The 17,401-nt window shown below is 48.0% G+C and overlaps 1 protein-coding gene across 1 annotated transcript; it reads left to right on the forward strand.

The window, feature by feature from the left end:
- The first annotated feature begins 11,315 nt into the window (after positions 1–11,315).
- On the forward strand, positions 11,316–12,753 carry LOC124664228 (O-glucosyltransferase rumi homolog). The gene is made up of 4 exons (XM_047201799.1): positions 11,316–11,376; positions 11,481–12,124; positions 12,243–12,307; positions 12,399–12,753. The coding sequence occupies exons 1-4, from the start codon at positions 11,316–11,318 to the stop codon at positions 12,751–12,753; spliced, it is 1,125 nt and encodes a 374-aa protein (XP_047057755.1).
- The last annotated feature ends 4,648 nt before the right edge of the window (positions 12,754–17,401 follow it).

The following is a 17,401-nucleotide window of genomic DNA, read 5'->3' on the forward strand; positions in this document are numbered from 1 at the left end:
AAGCAGTTGCACCTCACTCTATCCTCCATGCCTGTGACGCGAATTAGTGAGATCGATAGAGCCACCCACACCATGCAGTCGACCAGCCACGCCACCATGGTTCATGGGCGGATACACCTCTCTCACATGTAGCATACAACAAATGACAAGAATAATCAATACATGAAGTGCAGCTTATTGTCTAACAGAAGTAAATATGTTTCAGGATCAAATTATTCAAGAATAACTTGAAAGCGCAGAATGCGACTTTGCCTTATGACCACTCCCTGGAAAAGGTAAATATCATCTCATCTTGACCAATAACTGCAAACTGATCACAAAAAAGATCCACCTTTAATTGGGACTTCCACATGATCTGCTGAATCTGTGCCTAGGACATTGTGTCCACGTCTTCCTCGGCGATGTAACCATACACCTGGTCAGCTCCAAGACCACATGGTTGAAGCGTGCATCCCAAAGTCCATGGAGTTTTCGTCTACAAGTATAGCAGAAAAAATATCACGACCTGAAACTCCACTCACTTGATTGTTGTTTACATACATCATACATTAGTACGTAGTTGAGAAAATGAATACAAGTTCATTAATGTAAGAAAACATAGTTGGATACATAAGAAATACTACAGCTTTGTTTGTACATCATAGCATTCAACCAAATAAAAGATGGGATGGATATGTTTTGTGTTGCGAAATTATCAACATAGCAGCATTACATACACAATAGTGAATCATATATTGGCACTGACTCTATCTAATATCATAGATGTTTTGTTCAGATGAGTGCGCTTGTACATGCGTACTAAAGCAGGCAAGTAGTAAGCACAACAACTGTGACCATGGAAAAGTCAATTGTGCTATAAACCATTAGTCAATTGTGCTCAGTTAATTTTCTAGTCTCAAACTTATTGCACACATAACCATGGCAAAGTCAACTGTGCTATAAACCATTAGTATCATACTACTATATATGGAAAATTGGCCACAAGGCATTTCACAAACCAATGAAAGAACATGTACCACTAATACAAATTGCCAGCTACAATTCTACAAAGAATGGTAGAGATCCCTATCTACATAACCAAGTAAACAAAGCACTTAGTAAAAAAGCACGGTACAGATGCCCAGCTGCATAACCTAGTGAACAACCGAACCTAACCGAAACAACAACTAGGAGCATGGTACATGTGTCCTTGTCCTCTCATGCATGTGCGCCAATTACTAGAGTTGATCTACATCAATTGACACATGACATGCATGAAAGTTTAGATCTATAAGCCGACGACCAAATCCGCGCCAATTACTAGAGGTGATCCACAGAAATAAAATTGTGGACCATGTCACATAAAATTATTTTCCCTCCCTGCCCCTTTATCTGAATTCTAAGGAGCATCCCCAAATAATTTGGACACATGAATCAGTAATCAGAGAGGAGGAGAGCAGAATTTGGAGAATGGGAGGGAGTGAGGGGTTATATTTGAACAACGGAGATGTTGGCAGACTGGCGGCCAGGAAGTGAGCTGCAGGGGCGAACATGTTGCTGGCCTGTTATATCTCTACCCATGCCACGCGCTTCAGCCCTCCACGTTGAAGAGGGGTCAAAGAAAATTCACCCGACCCTGTGACACGGTCATGGCGACCCGGGGGATCCAAACCCCACCGCCACTAGCAGCCTATGCTGGTGCTACTGTGCCACTGCTGCCGTCGGCGTCAGGCCACAATGATGGTTGGCGAAGGGGTGTTACGGTCTAAGGCCGATTTCCCGAATATTAATAGGGCAAACTATCTTCTTATTAATTAATGAAAATGCCAACTCTTTTGCCTTATTTCAAAACAAAGAAGAACTTTTGGTCACAACTTTTGTACCTGAGGAAGAAATACAAATTGATTAAACAACCAGAGGAAGACGGGGATCATCATGACTATAACTTCTCTACTTCATGGATAGATCGAAACTGAGCAAATGGTAGAACCACCAAAAAATAATGCACAAATTTATTCCATACTGGATGTAAAGATGAGACAAGCGGCGGAAAGGGAATAACTTCAATAACTAGTAAGAAAAGAAGCAAATTGATATCCTACCCAACATGAATTAAGCCACCCCAATATTCACGAAGCTCACAAAGATGCACTACATAATTTCACAGTGCAAATTTAACAACAAGGTAAAGAACTTGCGAAAAATATGACCAGGATACGTAGAATCACAAATAAATAAGTGTCACTACAGACCGAGAACTAACTTTGTTCGCAGGCCAACATAATCTCAGTAATTTATGATCAAAAACTAGCAATGGTAGAGATAATTAGCACAATAACGTTTCATGATTTATAACAGAGTGAACCAACTAGTATGTGTTCAAAAGTTTCATGTAGTATTTCCGCATTCATAAGTGTGCGACCAAGCGTGAAAACCTATAATTGCAATTCAGCTCCCAAGAAACAAAACAAAAATAAATAAGTATCTAGGTGTACATCTACATGTCAAAATAAAATATTTTGTTCTTTCTTCCTCAAAATCGTTCTCTTCCTGCAAAATTGTTCAAATAGAGAAATTGTTTAAATAAGGATTGTATCTCTTTGATTGGTTTGGCTGCCTGCAGGATCCAACGACTGACTACAACAAGAAACATTAAACCTCACACCATAATCAGCTGACAAATGGACTGTCAAAATCCTGTATTACTATACGAAGTGATGATCAAGAAATACAAACTAACTTTGTTCGCAGGCCAACATGATCTCAATCATTTATGATAAAAAGACTAGCAATATGCTAGAGCATATTAGAATAATAACGGCTGATGATTTATCCCAGAGTGAGCCAGCTAGTATGTGTTCAAAAGTTTCACCCAGTATTTCCTCATTAGCATGAGTTTCTGCATGCATGAGTCGGCAACCCGGCGTCTATAATTGCAATTCAGTTCCAACGAAAAAAAACAAAAAAAAATAAGGATCTAGGTTCATAGCTACATGTCAAGATGAAATATTTTCTTATTTATTCCATAAAATTGTTATCTTCCTGCAAAATTATTTAACTGAAGATCATACTGACTACAAAGAAACATTTAATCTCACACCATAATCATCTCAGAACTGGACATCCAAATTCCTGCATTATTGTACAAAATGATGATCGAGATATACAAACTATAGACTGAAAACGAGATGTGTTGTTGCGACCCATTAATTTCAGACATCTTCCAGTGACTGCAAAAAAATTGTGGAACAGAGCAACATTACTCAGTTGTTTGCCTGATTTGGAGTTTCGATTGGTAGAAGAATACTCAAATCACCTACCTATGTACAAGTGACTGAATCAGGAGAACAAATTACAGGACTCCTTGTTTCGGCTTTACGTACTAAAAGTTGATTGAGTCAGCTGTTTTCTTATTTCCTCAATTACGACTCTCATCAGTCTGGTAAGAAGCAACTCAAACAAGTTATGGACCTGTTTTTGCTCCTAGACTATTAGAGAAGTGTCCATGATCGTATATTGTAGCCTACAACTTGAGATTTTAGTTTTGATCAGTCAGAGAATTTGTGGGAGCTAGTATTAGTACAAGTCAATGGAGAATCAATATATGCGCAGTTTGCTTGACACCACAATACTAGATTCTTTCCTCCCTCGATTAGCACACAAATCACCTACACGTGCATTGACACGGTAAGGCAAAGGAGAGCTGAGAACTGGTGTTACCTTCGGACAAACGGTGGCCTCACATGGCCGGGGACGCAGGCCACAGGGAACCGCGCAGCAGTCCATGCAGTCCGAGGAGTCGCACCGATGACGATGCTGACGGACAAGACCCGGTCCCCTTCTCAGAGGAGAAGTGTGCAGCCGTCAGCGATCCCAACTCCATTGACATGATCCAGCGATCCCAACTCCATTGACACGATCCAGCGATCTCGACGGAGCACCACACGCCGGCGAACCGATGCACATGAGCGCCGGCGATCAAGCCAGCCAGCCGCGCCGTCACGGTACGGTCGCTAAAGGAGCTGGGCGTGGAACCACGTTGCAGGGGTCCGGTGGCGCCAACAAGGCGGAATCCATCGTGGCTAGGGTTCGACGGGGAGCAACATGTCGTCGGTTCCGCGGCATGGCATCGGTGGAGGAGGGGGATGTGGTGCCGGGGCGGTGTTCAGCAGCGGGAGGACTCGCCGGAGCTGGCCGGGATCTGCCTGATGCGTAGGCGGCGGCAAAGGAGATCGAGAGGCGTGATGTGAGGAGAATGGACATGAGGCGGCGTCTGATGATCTATAGGCGGAGAAGAGCGTCTGGGCTGAAGTAGTGGTATTTTGGGCCAGAACGAAATATGGGGCTACAAAATGAATATCCGTCAACCATGGTGGGCTTTAGAGCATCTCCAACAGGCGCACTATCCCGCGCTGTATCCAAAAAAGCGGCTGGTTTAGCGCGCGGGCGTAAAATTATGCTCCAACAGGCGCTCTATCCCGCGCTGTAAAATACAGCTTGGGGCAAAAGCGCTATGTCGTGCACTATATCTACCGCGCCGGAAAGAGCGCGCTGTATCCGTCGCGCGCAGAAACAGGTACAGATTTTTACAGCTCCAAGATTTAGAGCTTCTGCTGGAGATGAATATGCCCTCACGCACAAAACATAGATAGAGCGCGCTGTAAAGCGCTTTTACAGCGCCAAGATTTAGCGCTCCTGTTGGAGATGCTCTTAGTCATCGTTGAAAAAAAAGTACTCATCCCAATCAACCATTGCTTATTTGCATCGGTAGATGTAGACTGTCGTATCATATAGAAGTAGTATCGTGCCTATGATACTACTACATTTTACTATCTTCACAATATATGGTATCATATACTACTATCATAGTTTTCTTATATTAATTGATTTGTACAATCTCAATATATGTACAAGATTTACTTGACATTAAATTTTTCTAGTAATATGTGTTATAATACGGTATCTACCTAGTATCCTCTCTCTCATCCATAATTACACTGCCACATCAGCATTTTGTATGCATGATAATACCTATGATACCCCCATTGTGGCCTTGTGGGTAGTTTGTAGCGCAATAGTGGATCGTCCAAGATTGATGTGGTGGGGCAATATGGAGGAGTGACTCATAGTGTGTTGAGAGTTGTTGACCACTTGCAGCCGTACGCATAGAGTAGACGTACAAGTAAACAGAAACCGGAAACAGAGCGATGTAGATATGTACCGGAATCAAAAGAACACTTGAATCATGCAAATGATCGAGAATCAAGCGAATGAATAAACTTGTTCACTAATTGTAGTGTGCTACTCGATTTACTTGTGAACATGAGAAGGTCGAAACGTGGAAACATCCTCGAATGTATAAAGAAAGTACATGACAAGATCATGTAATAAGATTTGTTGGACTGGAACATGCACATCAATAGTTTAGAAATGGAATTTTCATTTTAGCCGGAAATGAAAATTACGTTTCCATGTCATTTTTGGCAGAAAATGTTGTTCTGTTTCCGTAAAAAAGTTTTGGTTTCAATATTTGTTTTTGCAAAATTCTCTTTATGTTTCTATATTTTCATTCCGTTTCCGTTTTAATGCGGAAAAGTTGAAAACTTTCCGCTGTATTTTCATACCTAGCTGAGGCCGAGATGCGTTCTTCAAACTCTCATGTCCTGATCGATGGATCCAGCTGCAGGTAGGTTGACTCCCGGCTCAGCTTCCTCTGTTTGTTTTCTCTTGTTTCCATCCATGGGTCAGGCCGCAGCTGCTCCCCGGGAGGCCGGCAGGCTTGCATCGACGATGTGGGTGACGAGTTGAGGTGAGGTGGGTTTCTGTGCGTTGGATGGATGAGATAGTCATCGGCAGGGAGGCTTGGTTGTGCTGGTCGATGGCTTCATCGATGGCTGTGATTGCCGATGGAGGCTAATTAAGTACGTACGTACTCTGAAACGTCAAGACATTAATTTTGGCTGTGGTGATTGCCGATAGCCGCGTGATTGTAGTTGGTGTTACTTATAGTAAGCGCTGGCCAATATGCCAAGGCATGCATACGTTAAAATCTAGCCAAAAATACGAGTGTTGCATGTTACGTGCTCTAGACATACGTACATGCACATGGTTACATTTCGAGCTGATTGGATTGGTTGTGTACTAATCACGATGGTTTCATTTTCTGTTTGGTAAAACCACATCAGGCAGGTAGCTAGTATTTCTTTTCTCTCTCCTGGAAAATGCCATTCGACCATATTGGTGAACTCAATAACCCCATTTTTTGTTTCTCCAAATAAATCTCGAGACATCCTAGAAATCGAGATGATCAAGGGGAGGTGCCGTCGTGTTGGACCATCCGAGATACAATACTAGGAAAATATCTATAGGCGGGTGGCATACCCGTGATGCATTAGGAAAATGGTGTGCCACAATAAGTTGCTACCCACGATTGTCACGGTTGTCTTCTTCCCCTTCGCATGGGGAGAGTGTGGTCGCTCGGTCGACGTTAGCGCCCAACCACCACCGCGCGTGCTCTCCATCTCCCTCCTTTTATCCCCAGCCCCGCGAGGAAATCCTAGCTTTCTCCTCTCTTCTGCTTCACGTTGCCTCCACCAGAGCATCCCCTTTCGCCTCATTTCCTTTTCCACACGAAACAATATGACAGATACCACTGAACCATGGTTGCGAGCTCCCCTATGACCGTGTCGTCATCTCGGGCCACCCCGCTACAAGATGAGACCACGAAAAGATGTGCCTCATACCCCACATCCTCCGCGCCGAAGGAATCATTCCCGCACGCTCCCAATCATCGCCAACTTCACCGATGCTTCGTTCTGGCCGTCGCACTCTGGCATCAATTCCGGCGACTTTAGGGCTCGTTCGAGATTTTTTAGCACGGCTTAGTGCTCTTGGTAGTCTCCTTGTTCTCCCTCTCCCCCTCAGGAGATCTGTCGGAGTTGACCGACATTAATTCTTCTCCACAGGTGCATGTCGCCGGCCCCTTGGCGCCGTCTCCTTCTGGTTCCCCGCGAAGTTCCGCGCGAACGCGCCCACTCCCGCGACCCCGCTTGCTCGGCATGGCCATCCTCCTCCGCCATGGCTGCTTGTTGTATAGATCTCCGCCTCGTGCTGGTTCGGAAGGTGTTTTTCCTACCCGTGTACATACCTGTTGTGTCACGGGTAGAGTTTTCTCGCTGGCCTTGTTTGGATACGGAGGTTTGGCAGAACTAGTTCTCCGTAAGCCAAGATAACGGTCTAACAAACTAAAATTCCGTTTGGGAGGACTAACTAAACCGCGAATAAGAAAAACTGAGTTTCCACAAAGCTAGGAAACCTGTGTTGGCAAAAACGACTAATACTCGTTTTTGTGAAAATGTGATTGTGGAAACCACGATTGCAGCACGGTGGCCTCGTCATGTATGTGTCTGCGAGATTGAGACATCCGGCCTGACCGATGGCGGCGCAGCGACGTCCGGACTGAGCGGCGGTGCCGTGGTTGTTGTGAAGGAGCACTCGTTTTCCCAATCGAAGTGTTGGAATATCCTTCACAGCTCAGACTTACTGCATCGCTGCTGCCGGTGCCGTAAAACGCCCGGCTCAACGACGGCGACCGGCCGCCTGGACTCGCCGCGTTGGATTGGCGGCAGGTCAGCCGAAGGCCGAACCTTCATGAAGCACACGGGCGTCGAGCACCATCGCGAGCTCTACGTTCCATGGCAGCGGCTGCTCTGATGAAGGTTAGACGGCTGGCGTCCATACGCGGCAGACCTGCAGCTTGAGCTGCAGCAGCTTAAGCCCGCGCCTTGGCCGACGAAGAGTGATAGCCGCGGCGACCTAGGGTCGAGGTGGAGCTACTGCAGGGTGCAGGCGTCTGCGTGCGCCAAGTCGTCAAGGCCGCAGGGGAGGCGAGCCGTGAGCAGCGGCGGCCTATGCCGACGTCCACGAGCGCCGCAAGTTTTCGAGGCTAGCAACGGTGTCGAGGAGCTGAATGACCGAGGAGGAGAGGGTTGAGAGACAGAGCGAGGGGGGCCGTGGAGTAGTGTGCGTGGCGGCGACAATGGGGACACTGGAATCGCAAGTACAGGGTGAAAGAGTAAGATGAAGGAAGAGAAGGTAGGAATCAGTTTTACCATTTTGTAACCCAAACATAATTTCCTTTGAACTGATTAGTAACAGAATATTTCCCAAAACCGGTTCTGCTAAAAATCGGCTCAAAACTTGTTCCCTGTAAACCCACCACTAAAATTTGCTATCCAAACAACCAGTGATAATAGGAAAACCACATATCCCAGCACGCGGGCTAGATCGATCTCAGTGTGACGATGAATGATCTTCGCATGCATCCACGTCAAAGTTGTCGATCTGCGTCTTGTGGCTTCTTGCTCCTTCGTTCATCCTGGAGCGTGCCCATAGGTTGAAATGACTCAGCATGTACAGTGGTCGCTATCATGCGTGTGTAAACAGCTTAATTAATGGGATATATAGTCACGCGCGTGCAACGTTTTGGTACCAGCTGGGCGAGGTTAGCCAACCTGTGGTTGGATGGTTAGGAGAGGCGATGCACTTTGCACCATCAGAGTTAAATCCGAGTTTGACACTTGATGTCCTCGTAAAGGCGGAATATTCTTCAGTGGGAGGCGACGTTCCCGTCGACAGCGAGGCGCCTGTGGTGACTTCGTCAATCTCAAGACCTGCCGGATCAGTTCTTTAATGCAGTTTCTTGGAGGTGCTCATAGGGGTAGGGTGTGCGTGTGTGCGTTCATAGGGGTGAGTGTGTGCACGTATGTATGAGCGTCTTTGATTGTACTGTGTTTCGCAAAAAAAAAAAAAAAAAGCTGGGCGAGGTTAGCTTCAATCGATGGAATATCGATCAATTCCCGCGTGCACCAAAACACCGGTAATCCTGGACGTACGGAATACGGACAGAGCTTACGGATGAACGTGGAATGAGTTTGGTTGGTTAAATCCAGCTCCTCCCGTGATTATAGGGGTTGTAACCCCCTGATTACCTCCCACGTCAATCCGTAGCACCAATTCCGTAAAAATGATTCGGTAACTGTAGCATTATTACCACTAAAACACGTACTAGTATGTAGTGCCCCCGCGGGACGGACGTCAACACCCGAAAAGTACACAACTGACCAGAACAGTTGAGCAAGGGACTGCAAACAGAGCTTGGCTCTGGTGGTTAGGTCCCTTGTGGTGAACTCAAGCCACCTGGGTTCAAATCCTGATTTGGCGTAGGTGTTGCATTACCTGGATTTATTCCGGGATTTAACCGGCGTTATGCTTTCAGTGGTAGGTGACGTGCCCGTCAACAGCGAGGCGTCAGTGGTGACTTCGTCAACCTCAAGATATGCCAGCTCAGTCCCTCGGAGGTGCTCATAGGGGTAGGGTGTGCGTGTGCGTTCATAGGGGTGTGTTTGTACGTGCGTGTTTGTGAGCGTCTGCATTGTACTGTGTTCTCAAAAAAAAAAAAGTTGAGCAAGGGACTCGTTTGCTTGATGGATCAAATTAATTAAACATGAGAGTGGTGCGTGCGTGCGCGATGGATGCATGGCTTTGGTGTGGTGGTTTGGACTTTGGAATTTAGACAAAGCCAGCTCACGTCAAAATTGAAAAAGAAAATTGAAAAATGATACACTTGTACCGATGGCAATGCCGTCGGCACAGGACCTTGGCTATACCGATTGCCAAAAGGTCTGTGCCGAGAAAGGACTGTAACTGCAGGGGTTGTGCCAACGGCCAAAATAGCATGTGCCGATGGCTTTCTGGTCGTCCCATTTTGACTATTTCATGTAGTGTCGCTCGGTAAAATGACAAGCTTGCTACTACTCCATGCACAAAGGTTTATTTCCTCCCCAATGTGTGAATTGCTGCCAGCGTGATTGGCGGACTATGCTTTGTGTAAGTATGGTTTAACATGCACGGAAGATAACCAAACCGAAGAAAAAGAACGAAATTAAATTAAAATCAACACAAACTTGCTTATCACTCCGTGCACAAAGGCTTATTTCCTCCCCAATGTGTTGCCACAGCAAATATCACTCTTGATTCCCTTAAATCTCTCTTGGCCAATGCCCCTATCGCACGATTTATTCCGTTGCAGACATAGCCGCCTACACCTCTAATCATCGATGGGGACCCTCGGCAACCACCACAATATTGATGCCCACTGACACGTCCCCTAGTTTGCACCTCATCAAAACCATCACCATGAACTCCGTCCCTTCGTTGGCTCATCCTCCCATTTCGTGTCATCCCCAAGTCGCCATATTTGATGGATTAACAAATATGTAAGCCCCATAAGAAAAAAAGGACATGCATTTTTTATACGCCGCGGTCGCGAATAAACAAAGCAATGAAATTATGGTCTGGCAATAAAACTGAGTATCTAATCATACGACCATGGCTCTTCGCACCCCCACCCATGCCAAGGGTGTTAGGCTTGTTGCTCGTTGCCTCATCACCGAAGTCCACCTCACCACACCGACACATCGTCACTGGTATGGTGGGCCCGCATATCAATCATGTGATTTATCAACTTGACTTGTGACTTTTTCCACACAGTCGATTATGACCATGACTCCATAAGGACAAGATGCAATGGAGACAACATCGCCTTACATGGCAACTACTACCAACCGGACTGTGCTCATTCATCCTAGGTTCACCGCGTCCGCCTGCGTTACCACCGCCTTACTTTCCTAGCTTACGAGGCCATCGTCCCGCCACCCCGTGGTGTGAGGCATAGCTGTGCCACCTTGCCCTTCTGAATTACGTGCCACCCCGCCCTTGCGAATTACGTGTTCAAAAAAGAAGTTAGAATTATGTGTTAAATACCCTCTCCACTCTGCTTGAAAAAAATAAATTTGGTGTATATGGCTATAGAGGTGGCCAACGCGGTACTAGGGTGCAACATACTACTCCAGTATATGCATGCATACATTTCATGATGTTTCGCGTGATTAGTACTACACGTACATACTACTACTCGAGGACACATGCAGTTATTAATTATGAAGTCTGATGGCCGGTGGCGGTTAATGATGTGATCTGGTCATAGTGCTAGTATCATAGCTAGTATCATGCATATTGGTCCCACAAAAATGATGATGTGGTAGCTAATTAAGGAGGAGAGAGGAGATTAGAGTAACATAGGTGGATACTGTATCATAGCACATATCACAAGAAAATTTAATGCCAAACAAATCTTGTACACAAATTTGCATTGAGATTCTAAAAAACAATAAATATAACATGGCTATGATACTACTATATGATACTACCCACTATAGAGATAGTATCATACACAAATATCATATGCATGATACTACTACATGATACTTACCACTATGACCAGCGTACGTGGACCTACGTGGCGCGCGTACGTGGACCTACGTGTTCACACGGAAGGCCAGCGCGGACCTTGGCCTTGGCCAGAAGAATTCCAGATTCGCAAAAAAAAAAGCCTGAGAATTCCACAGCCTCTCCAACTATACAACTCCCTTCACCTGCAGCAACGGCACATCAACGACATGCCCTGCAACCGCCGCCATGGCGTTGGCCTGCCGCTGCCAGCACCACGCCGTCGTGCCCGGACTACTTCCGGTACATCCACGACGACCTGCGGCCCTGGCACTCCGGCGCGGGGATCACACGCGACGCCATGGAGCGCGCTCGCAAGTACGCCTACTTCCGGCTGGTCGTCGTGGGCGGCCGCGCGTACGTGGAGACTTACCAAACCGCCTTCCAGATGCGCGACGTCTTCACGCAGTGGGGCATCCTGCAGCTGATGCGCCGCTACCCCGGCCGCGTCCCCGACCTCGACATCATGTTCGCCTGCGACGACCCGGGCCAGGTGCGCGCCGCCGAGTTCGCGACGCCGTCCGACGCGCCGCCGGTGTTCCGCTACTGCAAGGACAAGTCGACGCTGGACATCGTTTTCCCCGACTGGTCGTTCTGGGGCTGGCCGGAGGTGGGCATCCGGCCGTGGACGCCCATGCTGGCGGAGATTGAGCGCGAGAACAAACGCGTGCCGTGGACGCACAGGGAGCCGCTCGCGTTCTGGAAGGGCAACCCCGACAGATACCGCATACGCCACGACATGATGAAATGCAATGTCTCCAACGGCAAGGAATGGAACGCCCGACTCTTTAACCAGGTACATACAACTTCCAGTACTGAACAAGATTACTCTAAAATCTGTCATTGGCAACAAAGAAAGTCACCGGTTACTGAATCCACAAATTAACCCTTCTTACCTTCATCTCTGGCTTTAGGACTGGGGGAAAGAGAGACAAAACGGTCTCAAAGATTCCAGCATTCCCAAGCAATGCTTATACAGGTTTGTATCTCGTTTTGGATAACGCCCGCCCATGCCTCCAGTGTTTCAAATTTTTATGATCGATCGATGATTGATTAATACATACATTCAGGTACAAGATATACATCGAGGGGAACGCATGGTCAGTGAGCGAGAAGTACATCCTGGCGTGCAACTCGCCTGTGCTGTTCGTGGTGACGCCCTTCCAGGACATCATGTCGAGAGGTCTCGTCGCCGGCAAGCACTACTGGCCCATTGACCGGAACCGCATATGCGAGTCCATCAGGTTCGCCGTCGACTGGGGTAATCAGCACGCCGTCTGCGTCGCTTCCAGCAGCCCTCCTCGCCGCCGCCAGCGTGTACTTTCCGCCGCCGCTGCTGCTCCTATGGCCGTTGTTGGGAGACTTCTCCCCCATTGCTGCCGCCGAACTCCTCCGATCACCGCCGCCAAACGCCCAAGGCTCTGAACCCTTCGGCTCTGATGACAATTGTTAGTTTTTTTGAAGGCTATGATCTACTCTCTCACTCTCTGAATTTTCTGTGATGAACTCAACACGAACACGAGGTGGAAGAGAAAACACAGAGACACAATCACAGGGAGAGAGAGCTGTTTTTGCGACGTGTGACTTCTGCGTCCTTTTCGTTCCATCCTTTTATTCCGAGCAATGCTACATCTACCCTACAAAAACATCTTACGGGCAACCACCTACAGGCAAACCAAATCAGTATGTGCTCCACAATTTAAGGAGTGGAGAAAATCAGGACCAAACACCAGCCACCACGTCAGCCCGTAAGCACATCGCGTAGGATAGTTTCTGTAGGTCTAGGAAATTCCGTCAGTTAACAAACTGAACGAGAACAGCGCCACGAGCCAAATTCAGCGCGTACCATCCCACGTGCTTGGATCGTGCCGATGCGAGAAATAAGCAACGAATATGAATAAGCCGCAACGTGAACAAAGCACGCTTCTGACGCCTACCATGCAGTCTTCATGCAGCTAAACAAACACCGCATGAGGCTACTGCTTATGTAGCTACTGAAGCAAAAAAAAACAGAGAGGATAACTGACAGATACAGCGAGGTTAACACTAACACTCCTCCTGCTTCACCGAAGTAAAACATGGCATATCGGATATCACAGTTGTCACATGAGCTACTGTTATTCGTTAGTCCGTGCACACGGACAGATGCAGGTACAAGATTACACTACCCAGAATCAAAGCTGCTAAGATAGCTACGGCCGTCCAGAAATTAAACTAGGTAGATAGTAGCAGATTACTGTAACCGAACTGAATGGAAATTGTAAGGTTGCAAGTTAACTAGAAAGCATAAGGTAAATCAAAATATCAAACTACTAATGAGTGCTCGAGCAGCTTGAATCAACAATGCAAAGGAATCCATCACCCCCGTCATCCCTTGACAGCCAAGACAGGTGAAGTAATGAACAGAGTGGCTACTGGATATATGGTGAGTCACTCGTGACTCGTCCGTCCTGCAGCGAAGCGAGCAAAATGAATTGGACGTTCGTTGGATTGATGGTTCGGCTTCGGCCTCGCCGGCCATGCAGAGGCGGCGACATCATCGCAGAGTACAGGCGGACCTTCACGTACTCAGTCCATCCCATTAACCAGCAACAGAACCAGTGACATCTCGTTCTTTTCATCTCCTCCTCTCCTGTCCGAGCGTCGACGTCGAGCCCTGTGCGCGGGTGGATGAGGGTCGGGTTGCGCGGCGGCGTGTGGCACTGGTGGAATAATAGGAATGAGCTTCGAGAAGGTGAAATGCCCGCTACAAGCTACAGCTGACGAGATCATCCGACGAGCCATCAGTCAGACGGAGGAGTTCATGCAGGTGTTCAGTAAAAGCAAGAAGAGAAAAGATGCAGACAAGTAGAACCCGCCGGTAGAGGGCCTTCTAGAGCTAAACTGTGACGCTGCATATACTCTGGGTCAGACCCATGCAACATAGGGAGTGGCCGTTAGAGATCTCCATGGCGAACTAATTCCGGCAAGAGCAGGAAAAGTGGAAGGAATCCATGTTGTTTTCGGTGGAGAGTTCCATGCAATGGAACATGCTGTGGATACTGATGTGGACATCGGAGCTATCCGGGTGGTTTTTGAGACTGATTCTGAGTTTCTTGCCTTAGCTCTGAACAGAAGAAGTCACGAATTTTCTCAGCTTGCACTGTCTATTGATGAAATGAAAATTTATTTGAATGCCTGGTTCTCTAGTAATGAAGTGCGTGATTGTAGACGCAATGCAAACAAACTTGCACATGAACTAGCTAATCTGGGCAAGACATGTAATGCCAATCAGATTTTAGTATGGGATGATGATGTACCGGTATAGGTTGCCGAAGTTTTGGTGGCTGATCTGCCCATTTTATCATAATAAAGGCTGATATTTTGAAAATATTTTTTCTAGAAACTGGCTGGCCAACACGGCATGCATCCTTGCATATACAAATTTAAGACATAATAAAATTTGGACAAATGTGTTGTTGACTGCTTGATCAAAGTGTACTAGGAAGAAAGTAGTGTTTTCCTTGAACAATTAGACGGTAAAATTTGTTTAGTTTACGGAACAGCTCCTTTGGGTAAATTATGTAGAGATTTAATCCCGTTTTGGATATTTTATCAAAGGAAATCAACTTAAGCTATATGATCCAAGGCTAATGAACTTTTGGATAAGTAACCAATTTTTTCACTAACATTTCATGTCATCTCAATCGTAGCTTCGCCCCCTCAGAGTTTTTCTTCAAAGTCTGCTACTATCGGAGAGGGTTTAAGAATCAATTGACAAGGTTCTCACTGACGTCTCATGGAACAATGTCTTGAGAAACCAAGAGAATAATGCAAGGTGGGCACTTGATGAAAAATCAAGATGATTACATTGAAAGGGCAAGAGTGGCAATAAAAAACCATAAAGAGGAAATGATGATCCTTACGGCCAACAAATCGACCATGGATGCAGAGGCGAAGGCGTACTACACAATATATCATCTACACATCTTACAATAAATGGGGATTGCAGTGGTGGAGTCGACGGCCCCAACACAGGCGGCACGCAGTAGATGAACCATCACGGCCGGCCATGGATGAGCCAACGTCTTTCATTTAAGAGAGTGGATTTTGTACACGCAGGGATGGGTACGTGAGCTATCATGTCCGTTTGTTACAGTTTGAGATTCGTGCCACTATTTTCAGGTCTCACATATTTGTGCACTAGAAAAATAGGTCCCATCACACTGTACTTTCCGCCAGTGCCCTGAAATCCAGTTGGAAGTAGCCTTTTCGCATACCACTGTACCATTCGTAGGCCATGCACCTTCTCCCTCTCGGCAGTCTCGTCAGCCCGCCCTTGGATGCCGCACCAGCGTGGTGACACCACCGCGCGTGCACACGGCCTACACGTTATCCGAGTTCGCCGTAAGCTCACCTAGCGCATGTGTCGCGCTCTCCCTGGCTGGAATGGTGGCACCGGCAGCGGCGTTCTCCGGCAGCTGCACAAGCTGGGCAATCACGCCCACCTTGACTAGCTTTCCTCTGTATGAATCTGAGCTCGCGATGACAGCTACGGCGCCGGCGGCCTCCTCTTGGATGCTCGAGCCTCGTGACTCGAGGAAGCCGACGAGCATTGCGACACCATCGTCCATGTCGATAGCGATGACACGCATGCAGGCCTCGTCTTCGGACACGAGCTCGCAGGTGGTGGCCAGCGCCTGGGCTCGCTGGAGTAGTCTGGACGGGGCCGCCTATCCTGACCCTGGAGAAGAGGTTGAAGAACCTCTTCGACGACGCCCGCGTCGGCGCCAGGTCTCACTGCGAGGATGCCTGGAACGGTGCCGGCGCGCTGGAGGAGGAGGCCATCTCGTTGAGCTGCCCCACGTGCACCTCCAGCTTGGTGCTGAGGCATCATGCGCACACACATGCCTCCGACAGAACATCGACGTGACCGAGGCCGGCAGCTGCACGATGCTGCTAGCTGAAGCTGATGTACACGGACGCCGGCGGCCGTGAGTCGAGCCACGAGATGACGCGGCCGGCTTCAACGTCAGCATGGTTGCCGCAGCCGGTCCTGGTGTATCAACACCCTCGGGAGCCCGACAAGCTTGAGGGGAGGCCCGCCGCTCGCCTTGGTAGCGCCCTCGAAGGCGCTCGGCGCACAACTCTTGGTGTTGGCCGTCATCGCCACCATGGTTGTTGCCATGTGTTGGAAAATGTTTTTTGTCGGGCACAATGGAGGCTGTGGAAGGCTGATGCATAGCACGGACCGGCACGGACGGCGGCGACCGTGCGTCGAGCCACGAGCCACGTGAAGTGCAGCACCGGCCTCGGGATGCCGAGGGCATCACACGCCTAGCTAGCCATCCACGGGTTGCGGGAGTCGGCCGACGAGGAAGTCCGGTCGGCGCGAGCAAGGCCTGGAGGTACACCTCCAACGGCTTGGTCATCTTTCCAAATGGACTCGAATACATGATCATGTCGACCATCTCGTCGGCGATCTCCAGCCCCTAGGCAGTCCGAGCTGCGGGCCATGGAATTGGAGCTCGAAAAGCTCGACGGCGAGGCTCGCCGCTCGCCTAATTGGTGGCGCCCTCGAAGGCGGCCATGTTGCGCGCGGTGTTGATGGGCGTGGTGACGACGGAGACGCGCGGCCTGCCGGCGGCGATGAGGTGTGTCGGGTCTACCATGGGGATGATGAGACCCTGCGCCACCGTCGGAACACCAGGATGTGGCCATGTGCAACAAGAAGATGAGGAGCGTTGAATTACTGTACATGCACATGCACTACTAGGATCCTAATCTTTTCCTAGGGTCAAGAAACACTCGGCTATCTCTCGATAACCGTCGATTATTACCATAGCCGAGAGTGGACCGTCGGCTATTTACTCGTAGGGGATGCTTGGTCAGCCATTTCTGTGATACCCGACAGTGCCTTCGGTTATCCTCAGCCTACGGTAAAACCCCGACGGTGTGTCGTCGGGCTCTTCTTGGTCAACACTTTTTTTGTGAATAGCTGACGAGATTAATCCCTGACAATTACCCCTCATTTATTATAATTTCTTACTGTATTAGATGACCGTCATTTGTTTTTTTGCTTACCGTTATCCTC

This window comes from Lolium rigidum, chromosome 6, assembly GCF_022539505.1.
Source record: "Lolium rigidum isolate FL_2022 chromosome 6, APGP_CSIRO_Lrig_0.1, whole genome shotgun sequence".
Lineage (NCBI taxonomy): Eukaryota > Viridiplantae > Streptophyta > Magnoliopsida > Poales > Poaceae > Lolium > Lolium rigidum.

What these genes read in the sequence shown, in the direction of transcription:
- LOC124664228 (XM_047201799.1), top strand. Translation starts at nt 11,316, where the DNA reads ATGACCAGCGTACGTGGACCTACGTGGCGCGCGTACGTGGACCTACGT. An exon ending in CCTACGTGTTCACACGGAAG is followed by an intron (nt 11,377 to 11,480) that starts GCCAGCGCGGAC and finishes CTTCACCTGCAG; the next exon opens with CAACGGCACATCAACGACAT. An exon ending in ACGCCCGACTCTTTAACCAG is followed by an intron (nt 12,125 to 12,242) that starts GTACATACAACT and finishes CTCTGGCTTTAG; the next exon opens with GACTGGGGGAAAGAGAGACA.